Below are 24,869 nucleotides of genomic sequence, written 5' to 3' on the forward strand. Positions count from 1 at the left end.
TCATCAACGACAAGTGGCTCAAGGCGTATTATGCTTGAACAATCATTGGAAGTATTAAATTTCTAAATGTAATTTTTGTTTTCTCCAAAAGAGCAATATGCTCATTCACTCAAAATTAAAAATATCCTATGAATCTCACAAAAATCTTTCAATCACCTAATTTATTTAAAGCAAAAATCTCAAACCTACATAAAATCTTCCTCTCACTCAGAACAAACCATCCAACAGAAGATAATCTCTATAGAAAACCCTGTCAAGCTTCTTCTGGAAATTTTTGGTTTTCACCTTCAAGTCCTGAACTGCCTTCTCAACTCATGCTGACTCCAAGGAGAGTTCCTTTTCCTCCTCCAATATGGCAGTAGACGTGAAAATTGCATCAACAGCGGCCGCCGCCTTGTGAATTTTGATCATCTCGAGTCGATGAGGAAGCCAACCTATGTTAAACTGCAGGGTTTCATAGTTTGAAATCATCTCATCCCATTTGTGCAGTTCATGATTCTTGACATCTCACAGATGCGTCCGGTTCATCTCTTCAATGATCGGTAACAACCCTTCAACTGTAGTTATGAGGGTTGGTAGAAATACTTTCCATACTTCGGTCATAACAATATGCCCGTACCTTCTCCAAATTTTAGTGTACAGGGGCGCGTGACACTTGGGAATGACGAATCCCCCAACCACTTTATTATTCGGGCAATTGTTGATCTTGGGAGCCTCAAACGGGAGTCCAGCTGTTGGATACTCAGGAGCACGAGATCTAACCTCAGTATCCATAGAATCAGTGGATTTCTCGTCGACACAGTTGTTTCTATCATCAATCACAACCGCGGATTTCCCGTTTTTCCTTTTTCTAGCATCGACGACGACATGAACATCAACCTGCGATGAAATGATGGAGTATTTAATGGTATTGACCATTGAGTATGGTAAAAATCTCAGTCGAGAAGTTATGAAATTACTTACAGACGTTTCGGCATCAACAAGAGCCGACCTATACCGGGCAGGAGCTTTAACCGTACGTTTAGGTCTCAAGCTACGAGAGGAATGCTGATTCTTTTCATTATCCTGCAATAAATTCTTTTCTTTTGATCAATCATCCTGATCGAGCAAAATAAAAGAGAAGAAATGTAACTCACCGAGATGGATACTGCCACAACATGTTCGGCATGAGATTCACTTCTGGAAGAAACACTGCTTCTGGACATGGTGACGAGAGGTAGGATTGTGATCAAAATTTCTTTTGATGATACATAAAGGCAACAGATGGTCGACTGTTTAAATAAAACCCTAAGTCCAATGTGGATGCTTATCCCCTAACGGATAAACAAGTCTGTTGCGGTTTCTACTGAAACCCTAAATCTCGAATCAGATGCGTGGAAGATTGGATAATAATAACAATGCCGGGGACTGAAGATTCAGATGTAATCAACATTACAACTACGGATGGATTGATCGTCTGGTAGGCCACGTGTTTTCTAGACAGCTCATGTGATTGCATTCTGTGGGTGATTATTGTCTATGTGGACATTGGTCCATCTACTGGAGATGTGAGGAAGATTCAGAAAGGGGATACTACAAGGAATTACGGTAAAAAAAACAATAATCTCTAAAGAAACATCTCTACATCCAAGCTGCTTAAACCAGAGAACATCTACTTCAACGGAAAATAAATAATCTCAGAGAGAATCCTCTTCGAATTCTTCATCAGAATCACTATCACGGCCATTGATGAAGTCTGGGTGGATATTAGGATCATCTGAGTCCGAGTCTTCCTATGCTTCGTACTCAGCTTCGAGTTTAGCTTCAATCTTCTTCGAAATCTTTTGAAGTTCCCTGGTACGCCGGTCTGGCTTAATCTCGTAATTCCGTACCACCCACACAGTTTCCTCGAAGCATTAGCGTCAGAGTCGGAGGGTACACCATCAACAAATCGACGCCTCTCTTTAGACGACTGTATCCTGCGCCGGATTCGATCCTTTATACGTCGACGATCCTCCATCTCATCATCCTGGGACTTTCTCTTCATGAGCTCTTCATAAGAGATCCTTCGATCATTAAGGGAAGAGTTGGAGGAGTAATCGCTGTTGCTGCTGGTGGAAACCATCATTGTCTGGAATCAAATCAGAAGCACAGAATTACAGATGACCTAATGAGATCAGTTTCAACAACGAAAATGGTAATCCCCAACTCTTACCTATTTTATGATTTCACTAGACTTTAGTGGTAACGCGAAACTTCGAAAAATTTCTCACTCCTTCAAACCTGCGAAGACAAGCAAAACTTATCATTCTAGAGTGAACACTGATTTTTCATGAAACTATGAATTATTCACATAACATTTCATATGAAAATTCGCTGATTTTCTACATGTGTGCATATACTATAAAATCGCCAAACTCATACATACATTATGTCATCACGAATACAATTGTTTGCTTTCAGCAATTGCTTAAAAATCATAAATTGATTTACGTTAAAACCGTGAACAACCCACGTGAATTTTTACTGAGTGAACATACACTGGTTTTCGAAAATTGGACAGACGTTCATTCTACAATTGCGAAAACTCGCATACAAATATTATTTCACCGTGAATAATTGGTCTACTTTCAATAGTTGTTCAAAATCAAAACATTGATTTTAAAAAAATGTATAACGTGAAACTCATGTAACTTTGAAAATATGTATTTTCTTGGTCCCTCTCGTGAGCATCCGTCTTTGAAACGAGGGTATATTTTCAAAAACAAACTTTTTCATGAAAGATCATAGACAAAATTTTATTACTAACAGACTCACGTCTATTCAAAAAAAAAAAAAAAAATTTCTCTCGTACGAGCATCCACCTTTGAAATGAGGGTTTATACACTTTGTGAAATCTCACATATTTAAAAAATAAAATTTTGGTTTTCATGAAAGCTCATAGACAAAATTTTATGTGATTAGACTCAGGTCTATTTTGTTTGTTTCTTAAACTAACGAACGAACGTCTGTACCTAAAACAAGGATTTCCTTTTTTGGGTCGAGCCCGTAAACGCTGAACTGACCAAAAATGAAATTTCAACCGACCAAATCAGCAGTGACTCATCTCTCCACGCTCACGGGATGACACTCTATCTTACTATCAGGGTTCTCATCTGTGTATTTGCTCGTACATGACATCATTGGGGTAAACCGAGGATTCTGAAACTACCTTTGTAGACTGAGTTCAACCACTAATCTCGTCGACTGAAAATCACCATTTAATGCTTACTGCGGAACATGACTGTTCCTCATTAAGCAGGGGACTTAATGTAGATGGTGAATTTTCAACAAAGGTCAAAATCGTAAAATCATGATCCTGCATGTTTCTGACACGACTTCAGAGATCCATTTTACGATTCGTGTTTTACGAAGTATGATGCATATGTCGCTCGAAAGGCCTATCCGGAGCGTTCGACACCGGACATTTCATCATAGACTCTATGTAGAATAATGTAATTGGGCGGTTCTCCGTAAGATTGAGAGCTTAACGCCTTCAGGATACCAGTGACACTCACTGTTCCCTGACTACATAGAGAAATTTGCCTCTACATAGAAGAACAATTGGGCGGTTCTCCATAAGATTGAGAGCAATAACGTCTTCAGGACGGTGATACTCACTGTTCCTGACTATGTAGAGAGACCCATGTATAGACTCAGGTGGTCCTTGATAGACACATTTTTGTGTCTGAATTGTCCTCAGTGTCTATATTGTTAGTGCTTTATTTTGTACTTATTATGGTGTTTTTATGTTTGTGTAGGTGTTTTTGGAGAAATACACTTGTGTGGAAAAAGTTGCTCGAATAGTGATGCTTGCACCTCTCTGAGAAAATTAATAAAGGCACCTGCACTTTGGATAGGGGAACCACCTTCTTCTTCATTTTCAAATAGAATATTGGCGAGAAATTTGGGTTTCAACAGTAAAGGATTTACAATTTTTAAGACAAGAATATCTTCTTCCTTATAAACAGGAAATCTATGAGTATTAATTACCGGAGTTTTGAAAAAAAGGTAGTTATCTTCTATTAAACATGAAAGATATCTTAGAGGATTTTCTCTTGGATTTGATTCTGCGAATTAAAGAAGATTTAAGTATAATAAAGAAATTTAGAGAATATAAAGAAGAAGAAAAATTCTTGAAGATATTTTTAATTAAAAAGAAGAAGATTTTGGAGTTATGGAAGAATATATTTGATTAATGAGTTTGTGTGTATAAATAGAGAGCAAGAGAGCACAATCAAGGGAGAACCGGTGAGCCGGTATCCAGTTTCACAATTTTCTTTTATTTCTTATATTTAGTTTTCTTTGTAATAATGAGGAGCTAAAACCAATACTTGGGGCTATGGAGGAGCCTGTTGTTTCGGTAAAAGTGATATATTTCCATTAATTAATTACAACAATTCTATTATGATTTTTGCATTGAACTAAAAATTATTTATATGATTTTGATTAGTTAGGTGTATTTTCTCTTGATAGAATATGCTTGCTTTAGGGTTTTGATATTCTATGCTTGGATTAACATCTATTCTTTTGGAAGTCTACATGTCTAGGCAATACTATTAGAATCAATTTAAATGTTGAGTTGCATAATTATTGTTTTATTAAATCACTAATATCGACCAACTTGAAAACACATCAAATTTTTGGCGCCGCCGACGCGGACTTGTCTTTAGGCTAGAGTTTTTAGATTTTTTTTTTTAGGTTTTTATTTTATTTGTTCTTCTTTACGTTTTTGGATTTTTGTCTTTTCCTTTCAGATTTTGGAATTTGGAGCGAAAGAAAAGTTTGCTAAAGCTTTTGGTGAATACTTAAAGACTTGGAGTAAAAGGCAAAGCGAAAGGAGCGAAAGAAGAAGATTTTTTTTATTTTATAAAAAAAGTGAGAAAAAAAAAGAGAGACAATTTTATTTTTTGTATATTTTTTTTTTAAGACTTCCTTTATCTTTTGCACTTTATTTTTTTTGGACTTTGGGATTTAAATTTTGGAAAATTATTTTTAAACCCTACGACGATTACGATATCGTCTCGACCTCTCGGGTTCGTACATGACATAGGAGTCGTGGCCCGAGTCGACTATAAAGGTTCATCCCCCGTCTGGTACGGGAGGTAAGTTTGTCGAAACACTCGCGAATCCCCTGTCATCGAGTTACTGTCTTCCTTCGTATGCATATATGTTGAGGACTTGAAAACGGCTGCTTTAATTTCCTAGTAAAGGGTAAGGACTGGCCATACAAGATAAGGGTTCAGATTTTATCACCGTTCTCTTCTTGCCCACCTTAGGAAAACGACACCAAACGCGAACCTAAGCCTAAAATTTTGACTAGAACGAGACCGATAGGGTAACGAGCTTAACAGGAAAGTCATTCGAAAAATATTGGTTACTCTTTTAAGCATACTTCGAAGTTCTTGACGGTTTCTGTAAGTTGAATGCATGACTGCGCCGCCTTGTAATACCGGTGAGGCCTTGGGTATCAAAGCTCCATCGAGCTTCCCTCGCCTCTATTCAACTTACTTTAACTCGGATTGATTCCAGAGGGGTTTTCTTAAATTGTAACGAATTCCCTTTTGAAGGATTAGAAGATAGTCTAGAAACAATCTAAGTGGAGCCATCATGCTTTTTGTTTGCTAGAAATCAGTAGGTTTGTTGTGGTGGAGTCAGCCTTGTCAGTGGGTTTATTTTGAGAATGTCAAACTGGTACAATAGCCAATACAACAAATATCCAACTGAACAAAATGGACATTACTACTTTGACCATAGTGTGAATAGTGGTTGGGAACATCCTCCTTTTGAAGGTTATGGGTCATACCATGATGAGCCTAATTATTATTCACACACCCACAGGTCATACGAGCAAAACAATCCTCATATTTCTCTAGAAGAGTCTCTCAAGATTTTCAATGAGTCAACACAGAAGTTCACTTATTTATGAAAGAGAGTTATAATATTCCGTTTCCAGAAGAGTCCATAGAGCAGTCAACTAAGATGTCTCTAGAAGAGTCCCTCAAGCAGTTTAATGAGAGTACAAATAGGATTATGGAAAAATTTTCTCAAGATAGTCTTAACTTCCAATATAGTGTTCCCAATACCACCCTTGAAAATTAGGATAGTTTTTATTCACATAATCAAGATGACGAGGTTGGAATTCGTAACACTACTAGTTTAGATGAGGTTCAACCATTTTCATATTATTATAATGATGATTATGATGAGGATAGTGTTGATGAAGAATAAGACACATATAGGCATAGTGATCAGGAATTTTTTACTCTAATTGAGATTTACAATAATAATATTATTTCTAGTTCAAATCCGAATAATTTTAGTAATTATTCACCTATTCAAAAGGACGAGGATTTGACTAGAAGTATCCCCATTTTAGACGATGTAGTATCTCCTTTTTGCGAAGCCAATAATGGTTTAGAGGAAAGAGTTTACCCTGAGAATATTGTTTTAGAGTCAAGCGAGTTAAAAACGCTAGTATTAGAAGAAGATAAACTCGTAGAGATAAGTGAGGATGCTGATTGTAACTTAGAAGAATCAATTGACCATTTTCAAGAATCTGATGATCTAGAAATTAGGGAGATTGTGACTAGTCTATCTAGAGACACTGAAAACTCTAAGTTTGGGGGTGATTATCACTTTCCTAGTGCCTTTACCTTTAACTCTCATAAAGGTCCCTCACTTGGGACTTGATATATGTGCCTCAACCATTGTGCCAGAATACCTTCATACTAGATCTCCTGGACCTAATAATGTCCAGGAAGAAGTTCAGTTGTTAGAAACCCATCCTCTGGTTGATGTGGTTTACCCAGGAGATAGTACCCAAATTGACTTTGTTTTCCCACCAAATATTTTTCAACCAATTGTGGGAACGTATAAGTTTCAGATGTGTCAATTATTGAGTTTTGAGACTAAACCTAATTACTTTAGGAGATTAGGGTCGACACATTTGTTTAAGGAAGACCACCATGTTCATTATGGTCAGCTATGTAAGTCAAATTTGATTGACTTAGAGGATCCCCAGTTATTCAGGTTACTTTTATGTGCTTTTAAATTCTTAGTTGAGTATTTCCAAACTCTACAACCTGACCTTCAGGATCCTTCCTTTGAGGAAGTCCAGCCGATGAACACCTTTTATCTAGACCCAGTTATAGAACCCGAACCTGAACCACAACTAGATATTGTTATCTTAAAGTTAAGTAAGGGTATGTTCGGTATCTTCATGGTCTGTTGTGATTTTCTCTTCGTTTGGGTAATACTTTTTGATTCAGATGACCCGCAATTATTTCGGTTGCTGCTATATGATTTTTCGTGGTGACTAATCCTTTCTTAGTCTGGCTGAAGACTTTCAACTTAGCACTTCCTGGGAGGTAACCCATGCTCATGCAACACGGTAATATCTTTCCTTAACTCTTTGGCTTCAAGTGGTAACAGTTTCTCCTTGTTCATGTTTTTAATTTTATCTTTAGAACATTGAGGACAATGTTAGATTTAAGTTTGGGGGTATGGGAGAAACTTTCAGTTGCAATAAATAAACTCCAGAGCCTAGAAATTTATGCTTATTAAGGTTGGCACTAACCAATCTAAGTGGATGGGAACATCTTGGTTGTAGGAGTTGAGGAACCAATCTGATTAGATGGAAACATCTAAAGAGTCTATTCATAAAAGCACAGAGTTCAGGTGTTAGAATTAAAAAAAAACATGGTAGTTTCGGCATATCTCATTGAATCCTAATCCTTCTGTTTTTATTTTTTAAGTGATTTGGTGGGGCACACGATTCAAGTTGTTACCTTTGATAGGATGGAATAGAGTGATTGAGATACCAAAAAAAAAAAAAAATGAGACCAGACCATTAGACCAACCGGAATAAATTTAATAAAGTCGACCACTGGTGCCCTTGTATATGCCAGTTGTGTTGACCTAGAGTTAGGTTTATTGAACACTGGTCCCCTTGTATATGCCAGTTGTGTTGATATTAGTCAGACCAGTATCTCAGTCCATTAGAATAGGTTCACCTTGGCAGAGGCCTTCAGACATATATGGGAAACACCGTTCACTTTTAACCATCTCTTTATCCATCTTCTTAATCTTTCCATGTGATTGATTGACTCCGGTTATGATGTACATAAACTATCTGAGTAGAGCTATGTCACTTATATATGAATTTTAGTATGTTGAGTGCAAACTCGTGTACAACAATTGGAATTTCGCATCAGAGTACTTCCTCTTGTAGTCAATGAGAGTATGTCAACCAAGGAGATTCTTTAGTGCCTTCCAATGTTCTGCGTACATAGATAGGGTCCGGAGTAAAGGTTCTGTGGGTACACCTCTGGTAAACCCTCCGGAGACAACACTCCGACACTAGGGCCACCTAGTGGTTTAACGGCTTGCTGCACGTGCTAAGTGTAGTCATTTTTCTAGATTTTCTCGAGGACTAGCAAATAATAAGTTTGGGAGTATTTGATAGACACATTTTTGTGTCTGAATTGTCCTCAATGTCTATATTTTTAGTGCTTGATTTTGTACTTATTATGGTGTTTTTATGTTTGTGTAGGTGTTTTTGGAGAAATACACTTGTGCGGAAAAAGTTGCTCGAATAGTGATGCTTGCACCTCTCTGAGAAAATTAATAAAGGAACATGCACTTTGGATAGGGGAACCACCTTCTTCTTCATTTTCAAAAAGAATATTGGCGAGAAATTTGGGTTTCAACAGTAAAGGATTTACAATTTTTAAGACAAGAATATCTTCTTCCTTATAAACAGTAAATCTATGAGTATTAATTACCGGAGTTTTGAAAAAAAAGGAAGTTATCTTCTATTAAACATGAAAGATATCTTAGAGGATTTTCTCTTGGATTTGATTCTGCGAATTAAAGAAGATTTGGGTATAATAAAGAAATTTAGAGAATATAAAGAAGAAGAAAAATTCTTGAAGATATTTTTAATTAAAAAGAAGAAGATTTTGGAGTTATGAAAGAATATATTTGATTAATGGGTTTGTGTGTATAAATAGAGAGCAAGAGAGCACAATCAAGGGAGAGCCGGTAGCCAGTTTCACAATTTTCTTTTATTACTTCTATTTAGTTTTCTTTGTAATAATGAGGAGCTAAACCCAATCCTTGGGGCTATGGAGGAAGCTTTTGTTTCGGTAAAAGTGATATATTTCCATTAATTAATTACAACAACTCTATTATGATTTTTGCATTGAACTGAAAATTATTTACATGATTTTGATTAGTTAGGTGTATTTTCTCTTGATAGAATATGCTTGCTTCAGGGTTTTGATATTCTATGCTTGGATTAACATCTATTCTTTTGGAAATCTACATGTCTAGGCAATACTATTAGAATCAATTTAAATGTTGAGTTGCATAATTATTGTTTTATTAAATCACTAATATCGACCAATGGTGGAATCCTAGCCCCATTCTCTCCATAATTTTCACAACATCTTTTTAATTTAGTTTGATATTTTTATTTATAAAAATTAAGTCTAAAAATCCGCTTTCACAAGTCTCAACGAACCTTTTTACTACAACAACTTGAAAACACATCAAATTTTTGCAAAAATTGATAGGATCTGAGAAGATCCCTATATGTGATAACCGCAATCGCACGGTGTCTAACTAGTAGACATAGGCAAGTACGAGTCGTTCCCAAGAGGAGCGGTGGAAATACCTCAATCAATATCTCTAATCGTTTAACCAATAAAGATGTTTTTGATTTTTTTAGAAAATAATAAAAACGAAGAAAAAAAAGTAAACTAATTGAATGAATCCAAAGGAAATATTCGTAACCAGGGTTTATAGTATCCACCACAACTTCTATTCAGTTACTGAAATGAAACATAATCCATGAATTATTTATTGTTCGTTCTATTGACATCACCTATTATGTGTATTAACATCGCAAATATCACTGGTATACCCTAAGCACGGCACATCAAAAGACTAAATCTAAGCATGAACCGTCAGATTGCATCAGCGAGAAATTTATACGAAACTAAAATATTGATTCACAAATAATTTATGGCTCTTCTAAGCATAACCCATCAAAGATATTAACCCAATCATGGAATTATCAAACAATGAGACAAAAAAATGTATTTATGAACCTAACAGTTACGCACAATGATTATATAAAACCGGCGAAGCAACAACTCATTTTTATCATTAAATTAATAAATAAAATCATGGGATTAATTTATTCAAATCAAAATAGTCTTTGTCAAATAACTCAATTCAATTGACTTATACTTAATGTGGTTTCAATATAAACCCTAGTTATGAAAATCTAGCAAGACATGATCATGGGTTTCTTAAAACCCTTCAAAAATAATAACAAAAGAGGAAAGATTAAACCGATGGTGTCGTCTTCTTCCCTTGTTCTTGATCTCTTAAACACGTCGTCGCCTCTTTTTCTCTTCTCCGGTTTCTGTTCGGCGTGTAGCCTCCCAAAACTCCAGCCGGCCTCCCTCCTTATAACCTTCCCTTTCTTTTATTTCACTAATCAAAGAATCAAATTATTCTATGAAAATATCTTGCATTCAAGTTGATGTCGTCATCAGTATCTTTCCTCAAATATTATTGCCACCTCGTTCTTCTAATGAAATAATAATCTCTCCTTATTTCCAAAATCTCCCAAATGAAGAAAGAGTTACTTTATTTCCAAAATAATCTCACGTGTAAATATTCCTCAATTAATTCCTCACATGGCAAATAAATTATCTTTCCCGGTGGAATATATTTGTAATAAAGTAAGAAAGATAAAATACTCCCATTTTCAGTTTGCATGTGCCAACCCCACTTTGATTTCAATTCATTTGTTGTTTTTGTGCCTCGCCTATGAAACAATTTTATGCTGCTGATATATATGGAGATACCAGGCCAGCTACATTTTGTCATTTTTTTTATTGTGGTTGCTGATATATGGAAATACCAGGCCAACCTCATTTCATCATTGTGGTTGCTGATATATGGAAATACCAGGCCAACCCCATTTCATAATTGTGGTTGCTGATACATGGAAATACCAGGCTAACCCGGCTGCTGATACATGGAAACACCAGACCAACATAATAAGTGTTGTTAATATATAGAAATATCAGGCCAGCATAATTGATCATTGTGGTTGTTGATACATGGAAATACCAGGCCAACCACATTTCATCATTGTGGTTGATGATATATGGAAGTACCAGGCCAACCACATTTTTCCATTTTCGTCGCAAACACCATTAAGTCTCACATTTTGCTGTTTATTCACTGGATGATCGAATTCGCTTGTACTTTCTACAAAAGTACTAAAATAGTATTAGTAACTAAAATATTGTAGCATATACATGCTTATCAGTCCTCCATACATGAAATGTTGAGAGGGCAAAACGTCTTCGGGACATTAGCAACACTCGCTGATTTACTGACTATATGCAAGAGATTAAATCTAGGTCATATTCACCATTGAATTCCTATAACATAATCTATCTTATCTCATTACTCCTATTTCATGATCGAAATGGTAATAGATAAATGTATTACTCCTATTTCATGATCGAATCCATGGATGATCTCATCAAATGGTAATAGATGTTACTCCGATTTCATGGTCGAATCCACGGCTGATCTCATGAAATGGTAATATCACCACTTATTTTATTACTCTGATTTCATGGTAAAATCTGTGATTCCATGAGATGGTGATGAAATTATCATTTTATTATTCTGAATCCATAGTCCAATCCGTTGCTGATTTTATGGATTGATAATAAAATAACTACTCATCTTATTACTCAGTTTCATGAATTATTCTCCACTGAATTTCATAAATCAGTAATAAATACCCAACAACCGGGCATCTGGACCATCACTGAGTAAGCCCCACAAAAATGGTGCGAGTGTACTCGACAAAGATGCACGACTGAGCACCCGGATGCACGAACGAGTGTCCAAAAAATATGAAATAATGAGGAATCCTTCCCAAAACAAGAGAAAACAATGAATATTAATAAAATAATAAGAGGCGCCCAAGGCCGGGCCCACCAGCCGGCCGGGCCCTAACCATGGTCGGCCCATGCCTCTCCCATTATTTTCCATATTTTTTGTTATTTCGTGAACTCACGAAAACTCCTTGGTTTTAGCAACTTTCCTTGTGTTTGCAAAACTCGTTAATTCACGAAATAATATTATTATAAAATAAGGAGAGATGTGCGGGACCGGGCAACCTAACCGGCCGGCCGGCCATGCCTAAGCCGTGGCCGGTCCCACACCTCACAATCCTTAGCCTTTTATAATTATTATTCCCTAATCTCACGAAACTCCTCCATTTCAACAAAAACTCATGGATTCTCCATAACTTCAAGGATTCATGAAAAATAATAAAATAGGGAAAGGTATGCGGGACCGGGCAACCTAGCCGGCCGGCCATGCCCTAGCCATGGTCGGTCCCACACCTTGCAATCCCTAATCTTGCATAATTATTATTTTCCTCAATTCATGAAACTCCTAGGTTTGAGAAAAATTCATGATTTCTCCATATTTTCTCAAATATTGCTCAAATCACGAAAAACCAAAAGCCAACATAGTCGCACGACTGGCTAGCCTCTCACGGGAATTTTAAATATTAAAAAACTTTATTTTAATATTTTCAAAATATTGATGAATTGAGCAAACATGCTCATTCCAACAAAAATTCGAGAATTCTCAGTCAAGATGAAACTCTTCTGAAAATTCACTATGTTGCTCGAACGCGCATCAGAAAATACTGAAACTCTCAGTATGGAAACACGGACACCACGACAACACGTGCATGCCTCCATGACCGACCAGAGTCATTCCTAGGGCTTGCACAAATCCGGTCCCACATGTTTTCATAATTCTGACCTAATTTGTTCAATTGCTCATACTGGGCCCGAACTCTATCCAACGAACTGGAGAACCCTTCAAATGACCAACAACTGGTCCCGTGACCACCAAGAGCCGGTCCCATGCTCTTTTGGTCGGTCCTCATCTCTTATACCTAGGTTTGTCACCTAACGCTGAATCCAGCAATATTTCAATAAATGATGAAACCTGCATTTAATCATTGTTCTTTCACCAACTCTCAAACTGAGAACCCTGGTGCGTGCTCACTCGAGCACTGGGAATCACATGGACGCTCATCATCCCATGTGTTCGGTCCCTATTCACTCATGACCAGCAATTCACCAATTTTCGAAGGATTGATCAAAAAATTAGGGTTTCAAACAAACGCTCCACGAATCACCATTCTGAGCAAATTCAAACACAAAATTATGTTGATTCAGCAATCAACATCCAAATTAATAATATTTCGTAATTCACCAATATTTTTGATTAATATTTTATTGGGTCACGGTACCAGTAAATAATTCTTTGAATTGAGCAATACTTGCTCAGTTGCTCGAATATTGATCCAACCATCAATATTCGGTAATTCATCAGTAGTTTGTCGAATTGAGCAAAACTTGCTCAATTGCACGTCAAATTATCAATATTCAGTGTTTTGGTGAATTGAGCAACACTTTCTCAGTTGCACACCAAAATCATCAAATTCGTCGAATTGAGCAATACTTGCTCAGTTGCTCGACAAACTCTCAATATTCGACAATTCGTCGAGTTTCAATACTTGCTCAGTCTCCAGTTAGTAATTCATTGACGTCTCAGATAACTACATGTTCAATCCATGAATCGCCGAGCATTCACCGCTTATGCTTGATTCAACGAAATTAGACTCACAGTCTAAATCAGTCAACAACTGACCAACTAATATATGTCTGCCTTGCAGACTCCACGATTCGTGAAATCTCAATCATGTCACAAATGGGGGATATCACTCAGGGTTTTGGTCTGGCGGTCTACGGCACGTGGATTCATCCACAATGAGAAATGTGCGTAAGTCGTGTAAACGGTGGAAGGAGTTAGAAAAGTTGTGGGTGTACGATCAGTCAAGTCTCCGCACGACATGGAACTGACTTTACCACGATCTCCCACTTTCCCACTCTTTCACTCAAGAAACCGTCACACTTACAGGGATCAGTGGTACATTATTCTTGCAATATAAATAAGTCTAAATTGAGGACATCAGAGAGGATCAATCGAATATCATCAATCATCGATTATCATCATTATCCGTCAACAACTCGATATAAACTTATTCACAGAACTCAACTTCAGCAGTTCAACAATATTGCAGAAACCTTCAACACACCCAAAATCCTTGATCATCACTGATCCCACACAACTCTCATCTTCCCCCTACAGATCAACCCATCTCCCTCTTTGCGACCGAATTGACTCTGGAACGACCATTTTCTTGGTTTAGGCCGGAGTCATACAGACTGATTTCCCGAATCTAAGCACCCCCTTTGCAGCGGTGTATCTATGTGAGGATTAACATTTTTCCCGGCTGAGGAGTCTCGACAGCACGCTCGACTCTCCACTTTCCCAAAAAACCGGCGACTCATTTTTCCCCATCTATATTGATATATTGAGTTTCATCTTTACCTTGTTCATCATTTTTCTCTAAGAAATACCCCACATATGATACGTTAAAAGCTCTATCATATTGCTCTCGTTGAGTATCATCAACATCTAAGTAATCATCAATCAACATCTAATTAATCATCTTGTTCATCTTCCTCATTACAGGTTCTAGCACTTGTACCCTCATGGGTAAGATCAACTGTAACTTTTCCAGATGCACATTTATTTCCAAAAACAATAAGCAAGTCACCATAGTCTCTACCATTTTCGTCCCTTAGGTGAGTTTGCTTTGGATGGCTCTGTTAACACAAAAAAAAAAGAGAGGATAAAGCATCAATTAGAACTCTGCATAAATTAGAAGAAAAAAAATTCAAATTCAGTTGTCGGCTAATAACACATACATACCTCAAAGTAATTGTTCCACATCTCATCGGATCCAGTAATCATCTTGTTACTGTCATCCCAACCGAATCCAGAAGTACAAGATTTAAACAAATCCTGGTATTCACCAAATCTTTTCTTGAACCATCTATATTTCCCTTTAAAGTTCTCATAAGATTTGTCACAATTACATGCTTGGTTAAGTTTTGGAAGTGTCTCTTCTACCACTAGTCTCTTAGTAAAACATCCATTAGTGTCTTTATTCTTATCAAGTGTAGCTTCTACTAACAATTCCAATAGTTTCCCAGTCTCACGTGTTGTCCATTGTTTGTAATTCGTATCCGTATCTGGTTCCGTATTCTTATTCTTCTTAACATTCGTTTTCTTCTTGTTATTTTCAGAAGGTTGGATAGAACTGTCCATTCTATGGTGTGACAAGTTAGCTTTATTAGTACTTATACTAAGACTAGAACTTAACAAAGCAAGAAAGAAAGTAATGACAAGGTACTGAAATACAAACTTGTAAGTGGATGCAAGTTAAACAAATCCTTTTAAATCAAAGAACTGAGCTAGTAAAGTGACACACATGGGTTTTCAACTAGATAATTCCAGTGGTTACTTGCTTTACATGTTTACATTTTAGACCTGACTTTGCTTGTCAGATTTACATTTGCAAAGCCAGTGGTTATCAACAACAAGAATGACTAAACTCTAAGCCACTACTACCTATTGAATATGTCAAAATAGACAGACATGTTTGATGTTAAAACTGTATTCATCGTATGCATTATCTCTTGCCACTACTACCTATTGAATATGTTCTTTCTTAGTATTTCATAATCCTGATTCAGGAGTAAACTAAAAACTTCATACAATTCATGCTCTAAAATGTAAATCAACACACAATCCTATCCCTCAGGCCGAGGGAATGATTTTCCTGCCCTTAACCTGAACCTTACATGTATTTTATGATGATGTGTCCTCTGTGTAATAGCAAGAGAACGCATTCCCAATATATAGAAATAAATAAACCCTTTAATTTCATGATGCTATGTGTTAACTGTTGCCATCAGTTGAGAACAACAAACAAGGTTTGGAGAGTGAGGCTGTAAATTACAGAACTGGTGATGAAGAAATGAAGCTGCAAGAGATAATGCATATGATGGAAATGGTGATGGAACTGAAGGCTAGTAGCAGGTGACAATAGGTTTTAACTAAGCAGTGTAAATCATCGATCAGAAATGCAAAGTTTGGGAGTCCATATAATATTTTAAACCCCACAAATGCAGCTTCATCATGCGCACATGCTGGGGATATAAAGGCAGCATGCATCGTTTATTATATGCAAAGCAGCAGGGCATACGAATTTGATATTCTGTTGCGAACAACATGAACGGATGATGCATAATATTACACTCAAGTTCAAATTCGCAAACCTTGGGTGGACTAAAATTCACACCTACACACACCAATTATTACTCTTGCAACACATTACACGAAGTCTCAAAATCTCCGTAAGTGTCACGAAATAATAATTCGTATTATGCTAAGCAAGAATGCGCTTGATCACTATTTTGGGCATGTGATAGAAGGCTACATTACTTTAACATATATTTAAGACCACTATTTTGGAGATCAGTAACTTTCCCCTATGACATTCTATGCTAGCTACTTAGCCTGTGTTACCAATAACAAGCCTGATGCGCTTACAGATACTAGTTGGCTTGTACTTCCTGCACTTAGCCTGATACTGATATTGAAATTGCCAAAGAAGGCATCGTCATTCAACTTGCTATTAGACACATGAAATTGTCAGAATAAAGAATACTCAGATTAAAGACAAACCTGATGATGCAACTACTCTTAGTTTCCAGTCAATGCAATCAAAGGCATATCTGTACAAGTTCTTTATTAGGAAGTTGATGACGAGAAAGCCTCTGGCTGTCATCGCCTAGGATTGTTCTTTAAGGAAAATATTTCTACTGAATTACAAGTTATAAAAAAAAAAGATGAACGAGTTTATTTCTGCCAAGTTTTTGTTGATTTATGGCCAGTGCTTATGAGATGATGACGATGTACATGTCTATGTAAAAATTGAAAGCTAATCTGGCTCAACTTCTTTTTTCAATGGATTGATAACCAGATTATACCTTAGGGTTTTTCTCTTTACATTCTAAAGAAATCGATATTGACTAGTAGATTAGTTTCCCCTGCGGGCAGCTGTTGAGCTTGAAAGAGAAAGGGTTTTGATACAGAGTACACAAAAAAGAAAAAGAATCAAAACAAAAAATCATCGAGATCAAAGAAGAAAATACCTCAAAAACTTTTATATGAAAAACAATCAAAATAGTATACAAAACAAACTATTCAAACAATCAAAACAAACAATCGTGGAGATCAAAGAAGAACAAAAGATGGGAAAAAAAGCATACCTGAAACGTTTCCTCTTCTTTCTCCTATTTTTCTCCGACCAAACTCTCTCACAAATCTCTACTCTTTTGAGAGATTTGTGTACAAATAAAAATACACTATAAACTCCCCCCAACTCCCCAGAACAGCCAACTCCTTAGTTTTCTAGGGTTTTACCACTAACAGGGAGTTCAATGGTTTTTGTCAAACTCCCCCACAACTAACAAGTGTTTTCTAGGAAGACTCTTCTAAACTCTACCACGACTAACTAACGGAACTCCCCCACAACTAACGGGTAAAAACCCAATCACACCCGACTCCCCCAAATCACCGAGGACTAACACCCCGAGAGTTTCGAGCTTTCCCAATACATTTCCATCTTCAAAACCATGGCTTCTTAAACCCTAATTATCTTCTCCTTCTTTCTGTCCTCTACCGTTGGAATTTCCAGGGTTTCTCACCGAAAATTCCAAATCATGTGGTACTTAAACTACATTTTAAGAACATCTAGAAACCCTAGAATTTTATCTCTAAAAGACTCTTCTTTTCTAGGTTATTTATCACAATCAAGAAACCCTAATTCTTCAATTCCAAATGAACGATCTTGGAATAATCGTTTTGCATCTACATCAACTGAAGAAGTAAACCCTAGTGAAAGAGTAATATCGCTTGTCGATGAAATCAGTGATCTTACATTACTTGAAGTTGCAGATCTAACAGAAGTATTGAGGAAGAAATTGAATATAAATGAAATGCCAATCATGATTACGATGACGCCAGGAATGGGGATTGGTGGTAAAGTTGGTGGGGGTGTAGGAGGAGCTACAAAAGGGGGAGAAGAGAAAAAAGCTGCTGAAAAAACTGCATTTGATTTAAAGCTTGAAGGGTTTGATGCTGCTGGAAAGATTAAGATTATTAAAGAAGTTAGAACTTTTACTGATTTGGGTTTGAAAGAAGCTAAAGAATTGGTTGAAAAGGCTCCAACTTTGTTAAAGAAAGGAGTAACTAAGGAAGAAGCAGAGAAGATTATCGAGAAGATGACAGCTGTTGGTGCTAAAGTTACAATGGAATAATAAGGTATTTTGTTTGTCTTCTCTGTTGTAATTCATTAGGAAGTTTTTATTTTTGGGTTGAACATGAGGTTTTATTTGGATTAGTTTTTAGTTTTACATGTTACGCTTATTTACGATTGTTTCACACTGAGAATCATTGGTATCGAATAATGCTTGAAAGTCTGCAATTGTCAGAGTTATGAGTATAAATAGAGCAATTAACCATGGAATTAGTTTTGCAAGAATGTATGAGCTATTGAGCATGTAAGTTGTAGCAATATTCTGGTCCCTAGTTTTGGAAAAAATGTTGTTTCACGACTAATATTTAGTTTTTACGCTCCTTGTTCTCCGATCAGTGAGTTTAAATGATCTTCACCATAATTTCTTTTTCTTTCTTTTTCTTTATGCAATTCGTAGGATGACAGACATAGTGTCTCAATTAGATTATGAAACAAAGATTTTTTTTTTCTTATTTGAAACATTGGTTATTGAGTATGTAGTTTTGTAGGTACTTTGTAAGTTGTAAAACACACAATTATCGTTGTTAAAAGCACCAACCTAGCCATCAAAGGATCAATTAGTTACCGAGTAAATAAAATAACATAGATATTGCTAGTCGAGTTCCCTGTAATGCCACAGTCACGAAATTCCACTTGTTGTGTTAGGCGACTAGTGGAATGAGTTCGAATGGTGAGGGTCTTTGAGCTAGTTCTGTTAAAAAGTCAAGTCTCTTTTTGATGCCAGTGTAATGGTTTTTGGCTAGAGAGTAAGAACATATAAATGAGTGGTTAGGGTTGTCTAAGGCAGAGAAAGGATGTTGAGTAGATGACATACTCCTTAAAGGAAGCCCAAGGCGGAGGAGGAAAATTTGTAGAATCTCAGTGGGAAAAACTTGAACGCTGCCACAAACTTTTCTCAATTTTGAATGAAAGTTATACTCGGCTACAATTAGAGCAACTAGAGGGTCGCCAGGAATAACACTTGCAAAGCAAACTAGTCCTTTAAATATTTCATTGGAATAACACTCAACACTCATAACATTTGATTTTAAGTTGACTCAGCAGCTACTAGAAACATGTATCAACTAAGCTATTGTAGAACATGCTTTCTTATTTATGTAGCTTCTGATTCAGGGACATCTTATCCACCCTTTGTCAGGGAGATAACTAGGTTAGTATGCTCAGTTTTCTCTTTGGTTGCGTAGTTTGCAACTATCTCCCTGTACCTTTGGAACAATTCTTCAATTATCTCTTCCCCGAAATGACCTACCAGTAAGGATTCTGACACGGCTCTGATGCACATAGCTATGACATAGCTACTTCTGAACTTGTCTGTCCCCGAACTTCCATTTTCGCTAGAATCACTACCATCCCAATTCACGTTGAATGTCTGTAGTTGATTAACCATGAATGAACCATCATCCTGAATTACAGACTGTACCTCTTCAGGGGATGGATAGTAATTTGGAAAGTTAAATGAATCTAGTTTCTCTTCTTGAACAGTTCCCTGTATCAAAATAATGTAGTTCATATATTAGTAGTGTTTTAATGTTTTTTTTCTTGATTTTCTAAGACGATCTCATTCAGTTTTAGGCTACAAAAAACTAAAAAGCGTGAAAAGTTTATATCAGCAGAGTTTTATTTAGATTGATCCAGGAAAGAAAGACATCATTGATAGTGAAAGAGAACTGCTCCATTGGCATGTTATTGTCTGTATACCTTTATAACCATGTCCTTAAGTGCCGTGGCTAATAGTTCCCACAGACAGCAACACTCTTTGCTGGTAGGATCCGAACTTCTCCGGCCTATGAATGTCAACACCATTCTTCCTCCGTCAACTAATTCCTCAGAACGGCACTTTAGAAAAACCCTAAAATCTTTCTTGAACTGCTTCAAGTACGCTTCAATAACAGATGCTGGACTTGATTTTGAAATATATAAATTCCCGTTGTTGCTCTTCTCAATCCCTTGTGGAACCTATGGGAAGACATTTAATTAGTCAACTTCAATAATCAGAAGTAAGTTTGGCAACCAAATAACAAGCAGTACAGCTGCAGTAGTCACCTTAGATAACCAGTGGAGACTGTAGGAAGAATGGACAAAGTGAAGAGTGCCACCAGGAAAAAGTCTACCATAAAATGTACCAGGCATTCCAGAAACAAAACATGATCCTAGATCATTTCCTTTGGTTTTTCTAATATCGTCATTAAAACTTCCCAAGTTCTTGAAAAGGGTGTTGAAGTCATTCCCAGGTAGATCATTAAGAAATACGAGGATCTCAGGTGTAGTCATGTGATGCTCATGACACTTCTTGTTAATAGTGTCCAACAGATGAGAAACAACCAGGAGTGTATTGGGTCCAGAAGAGCAGCCTAAATCTGCAACGCATACGCTCTTCATCTTTTCAATCGCAGAGGCGGTACTTCTATAGAACCTCAAATTTATGTCCCATATGGCTTCCTCTCACATTGCTTTTGTCATGCATACAGCTTTCTTCTGTTCGTTCATGAAAAACGACAAAACAGAATTAGTTTCAAATGTTAAATAAGAGATAGAATGTGAGTCAGAGTTGAAGTTGGGTTAGAGAAAGACCTGAGCTGATGAATTAGAAGAATAACTAGTTTCTGCATTGCCTCCATTCATCCGCAGAAGCTGAGTTACTTGGCCCATCGATTATTTCTTAATAAGTTGGGTTACCTGAGCTGACTCTTGTCTAACCTGTGTGCAGTCCTCACTGCAAGGACTGCATTGTAGTTGGTCTGCTTAGGGGATGCTTCTTTTTATACTTATTTTGGATTTGGAATGTACAGTCACTAGCGCTTGTGTCTCTTTCTACATTCTCAATAATTTCTTCATTTTGTTTATCTTGACATGATAATTGTTCATTTGGTCCAGAAACAATACCAAAGATGGTGACCCTTATCTAACAGGTTCAGTAGTTAACCCAGGCACTGCTTATTATATTTCACAAAATCTAACGCAAACTAACTTGGTGATTAGGCTGGTTTGGCTACCAATTGTGGTGTAGTGTCAGCGCCTGGTATCCCTACTGAACTTCCAGGAGTGTTTTGTTTTTTTATACAACATGACATGAATTTATGCATATAATATGTGGTGTCAAGACAGACCATAAGGTGCTCAGCTTTCCCTCAGCTGGTTCGTGCTCAGAGTTGTGGTTTGTACCAAAGGCAGACCCAAGCTAAGCTTTCTTTCTTTCAGAAAGGGTTTTCAGAGAAGAAAGCCTCAAGCTTGTTCTCTAAACTTGAGCTGAACGCTTTTTCTTTTCCATTTGAAAAGGAGCTGCTCAACAGTTCCCGATCTCATGGATGGTTAAACTTACTCTGCTCAATTCACTATCTACGGACTTAGCCACTTAGAAATGAATATTGAAAGTATCTTAAAGACAAGAACCGGGCATTATCTAACGAGCTGATAATGCACAGTATTTGCAGGATTTAAAGTCAGAGACTAATAGGCCTCTCTGATAAGATAAGCACGTACTGTTATTGTCATGAGAAATCAAATCCAGTGCGGATACCATTTAGACTTCCAACGCCTCCATGGTTATAATTGTGGACAACTATACCATACGCGGTAGGGTCTTGGAACAAAATCTTCAGATTCTTCACCAACAATGGCAACAAAAAATTGCTGTAGCTCACAATACCACTCGATTTCGCAGTATAATCATTCATGATGAGGATATTATTTTTTTAAATGAAACGATATATGAGAGAGAGAATTGTAATAATATTTGTTAGAATTGGCGCCCATATCTAATCTTTGCCAAATGTCGCACATTGCAAAGAAACTCAATAATTGAAGTTGAGACCATTGCCAAATGAGAGAGAGAATTGTAATAATATATGTCTCGTTTTGTGCTGCTGCAGTAGGCCACAAATATCGGTAGAGGTCCAAATGCTCTTAGAACTACGGTTATTTGCTGCTGCAGATGCAAATCTCTATTCGGTAAGACCAGCTTTGATTTGGGAGACGAAAATAGAAATTATTCAAGACCAAATAATGCAACACTTTTGTATTATTATAGAATGAGCATAAACAGAGCAGCAATGGAATTCTGTTTGTAAGAACGCAAGAGCAATTGGGCAGTACATGCCCTGATTTTGTTTTCTAAGACTACCAGGGAGCTGTTTCTTTCCTTGAACGTCAAAACGGAGTAATTTTTCTTACGCGAGATAAGGATTGCTGAATCATATAGTTTCTGGGTATTTTTGTTTAACGCTTGGTCGCCGAGATAACTAGGTTCGTGTACTCGGTTTTCTCTTTGGCTGCATAGTTTGCAACTATCTCTCCAAACCTACTGAACAATTCGTTGATTATCTCCTCACCGAAGTGACTCGCCAGTAAGGGTTCTGACACGGCTCTGATGCTGTTAGCTATGAGATAGCTACTTCTGGACTTGTCTGTCCCTGAACGTCCATCTTCACTAGAATCACTACCATCCCAATTCACTTGAAATGTCTCTAGTTGATTAACACTGAATGAACCTTCACTGTGAATTACAGATTTCACTTCTTCAAGGGACGGATAATAGATTGGGAAGTTAAATAAATCTACTTTCTCTTCTTCAACCATTCCCTGCATAAACATCGCATAGTTAATACTTAATAATTTGTATTTTAGTTACTTATCTAAAGAAAGTATCATGAGTAGGAAAGAAAGTGCATCAGTAGGTACTTGTTACTGTTATACCTCTAGAACCATGTCGTTGAGTGCCATGGCCAATAACTCCCATAAAGAGCAACACTCTTTACTGGTAGGATCTAAACTTCTTCTTCCCATGAGTGTTAACACCGTTCGACCACCCTTGACTAATTCCTCGGAACGACACTTCAAGAAAGCCATAAAGTCTTTCTTGAACTGCTTTAAATATGCTTCAATGATATATGGGGGACTTGATTTTGTGATGTAAAGGTTCCCCTTATTACTCTTATCATTCCCTGTAGGAACCTGTGTGAAGAAGTTAAATTGATAGATGCTACCAATCAGAAATACTTTAGCTAACTGATAACAAAATACTAGTACTGTACTAACATTCACCTGAGATAACCAGTGGATGCTGTAGGAAGAATGAACAAAGTGAATAGAGTCGCTAGGAAAAAGCCTACGATAAAATGTGCCGGGAATTCCAGCAACAAAACATTTTCCGGATGCATCTTCTTTGGTTTTTCTTAGTTCGTCATGAAAACTTTCTACGTACTTGAAAAGTGTGTTAAAGTCATTCCTGGGAAGATCATTAAGAAACACTAGGATCTTTGGCATAACGCTGTCAGATTCGCGACATTTCTCATGAATAGTGTCCAACAGATAAGAAACGACCAACAATGCATTGGGTCCAGATGAACAGCCTAAATCCGCGATGCATATATTCTTCAGCTTCTCAGTTGCAGACATGGTACTACTGTAAAACTTCGATAATACGTCCAGTATTGCTTCCTCTACCACTCCCTTCGTTTTGTATAAAGATTTCTTCTGTTCATTCGTTTAAAACAACAAAACCAAGAAAGTTTTTAATACTAATAATCCTTGCTATATAAGTGATAGATGATGAGAGTTAAGAGTCAGAGAAACCTGAGCTGATGAGTTAGAAGCATAACTAGTTTCTGCAATGCCCTCATTCATGTGAAGATGTTGAGTGAGCTGATCCATCGACTGTTCACTGGAAGGATTTCTGATTCTTCTCAGTAAGGAGGCCTTTATAGTTACATAAGGGGTAGATACTTAACATGATCAGGTTTTCTCCTCTTTATATAATCATTATGGATTATAAGAATGTAAGGATGGGCCAATAATGTTTTCTCACTATCTGTCATTTCTCAATTATTTTTCTCCTTTCTCTTCTTTTGTTCATCCTTGCATAACAATTGTTCATTGAACCAGAACACTACCAAGATTAAGATGGTGACCGTTATCAAAATCCGCTTCTCTTTGTAGGCAGAAACCTAGGCTTCATTTCCATCTCGCTTTTTTTGAATATGAAATGCAGTATAATTCCAGACTTCACTACCCAAAGAAATGAAACTTTGTCCCTTCTCGCAATTGTCGTATGTATTTACACGGGTGTACTCGGTTCGGACTCGTAAGAGTTAATTTTGATGGATATCTGTTTTATTTTGATGGATATCTGTTTTGTTTCAAAATGAGGGGGACTAGAATAAAAAAAACTGAACACTTGTGGACTAAACATTAAGAATTAGGTGGACTAAATCCAAATTACATGATAAAACTCAGGGTGTTTTTATAGTTTTATTGATTTTAAGGGGGGCTAGAGCCAGGGTTAGTCAACCCTTGGCTCCGCCCCTGGCCATACCAGACTGCAAGAAAAATCTATCCTTTTCCTCATAAGCCAGCCTACTGTAACGTGCCAGTAAGTGACGCATAATGATTGCACGTTACAGTATTGCAGGCCAAGTCAGTGTCCGACAATGATTGCGCGACACTGCGTAGACTGTCAAGTGCTAAGAATAGTAAAATCCCGCAGGTCCAGTGA

The 24,869-nt window shown here is 37.0% G+C and overlaps 3 protein-coding genes across 3 annotated transcripts; 1 reads left to right on the forward strand and 2 right to left on the reverse strand.

Moving 5' to 3' along the window:
* The first annotated feature begins 17,630 nt into the window (after positions 1–17,630).
* On the forward strand, positions 17,631–18,679 carry LOC113288704 (50S ribosomal protein L7/L12-like). The gene has a single exon (XM_026537823.1). The coding sequence runs from the start codon at positions 17,784–17,786 to the stop codon at positions 18,378–18,380; it is 597 nt and encodes a 198-aa protein (XP_026393608.1). The 5' UTR covers positions 17,631–17,783; the 3' UTR covers positions 18,381–18,679.
* Positions 18,680–19,499: 820 nt separating this feature from the next.
* LOC113291244 (salicylate carboxymethyltransferase-like) lies at positions 19,500–21,028 on the reverse strand. The gene is made up of 5 exons (XM_026540800.1): positions 20,951–21,028; positions 20,846–20,854; positions 20,423–20,758; positions 20,078–20,335; positions 19,500–19,865 (listed from the first exon to the last, which is right to left on the reverse strand). The coding sequence occupies exons 1-5, from the start codon at positions 21,026–21,028 to the stop codon at positions 19,500–19,502; spliced, it is 1,047 nt and encodes a 348-aa protein (XP_026396585.1).
* Positions 21,029–22,594: 1,566 nt separating this feature from the next.
* LOC113291245 (salicylate carboxymethyltransferase-like) lies at positions 22,595–24,028 on the reverse strand. Its single transcript, XM_026540801.1, has 4 exons — positions 23,951–24,028; positions 23,420–23,851; positions 23,072–23,329; positions 22,595–22,957 (listed from the first exon to the last, which is right to left on the reverse strand). Exons 1-4 carry the CDS (start codon positions 24,026–24,028, stop codon positions 22,595–22,597), a joined length of 1,131 nt encoding a protein of 376 aa, XP_026396586.1.
* Positions 24,029–24,869: the final 841 nt, after the last annotated feature.

This window comes from Papaver somniferum, chromosome 6 (assembly GCF_003573695.1).
Source record: "Papaver somniferum cultivar HN1 chromosome 6, ASM357369v1, whole genome shotgun sequence".
NCBI classification, from domain to species: domain Eukaryota; kingdom Viridiplantae; phylum Streptophyta; class Magnoliopsida; order Ranunculales; family Papaveraceae; genus Papaver; species Papaver somniferum.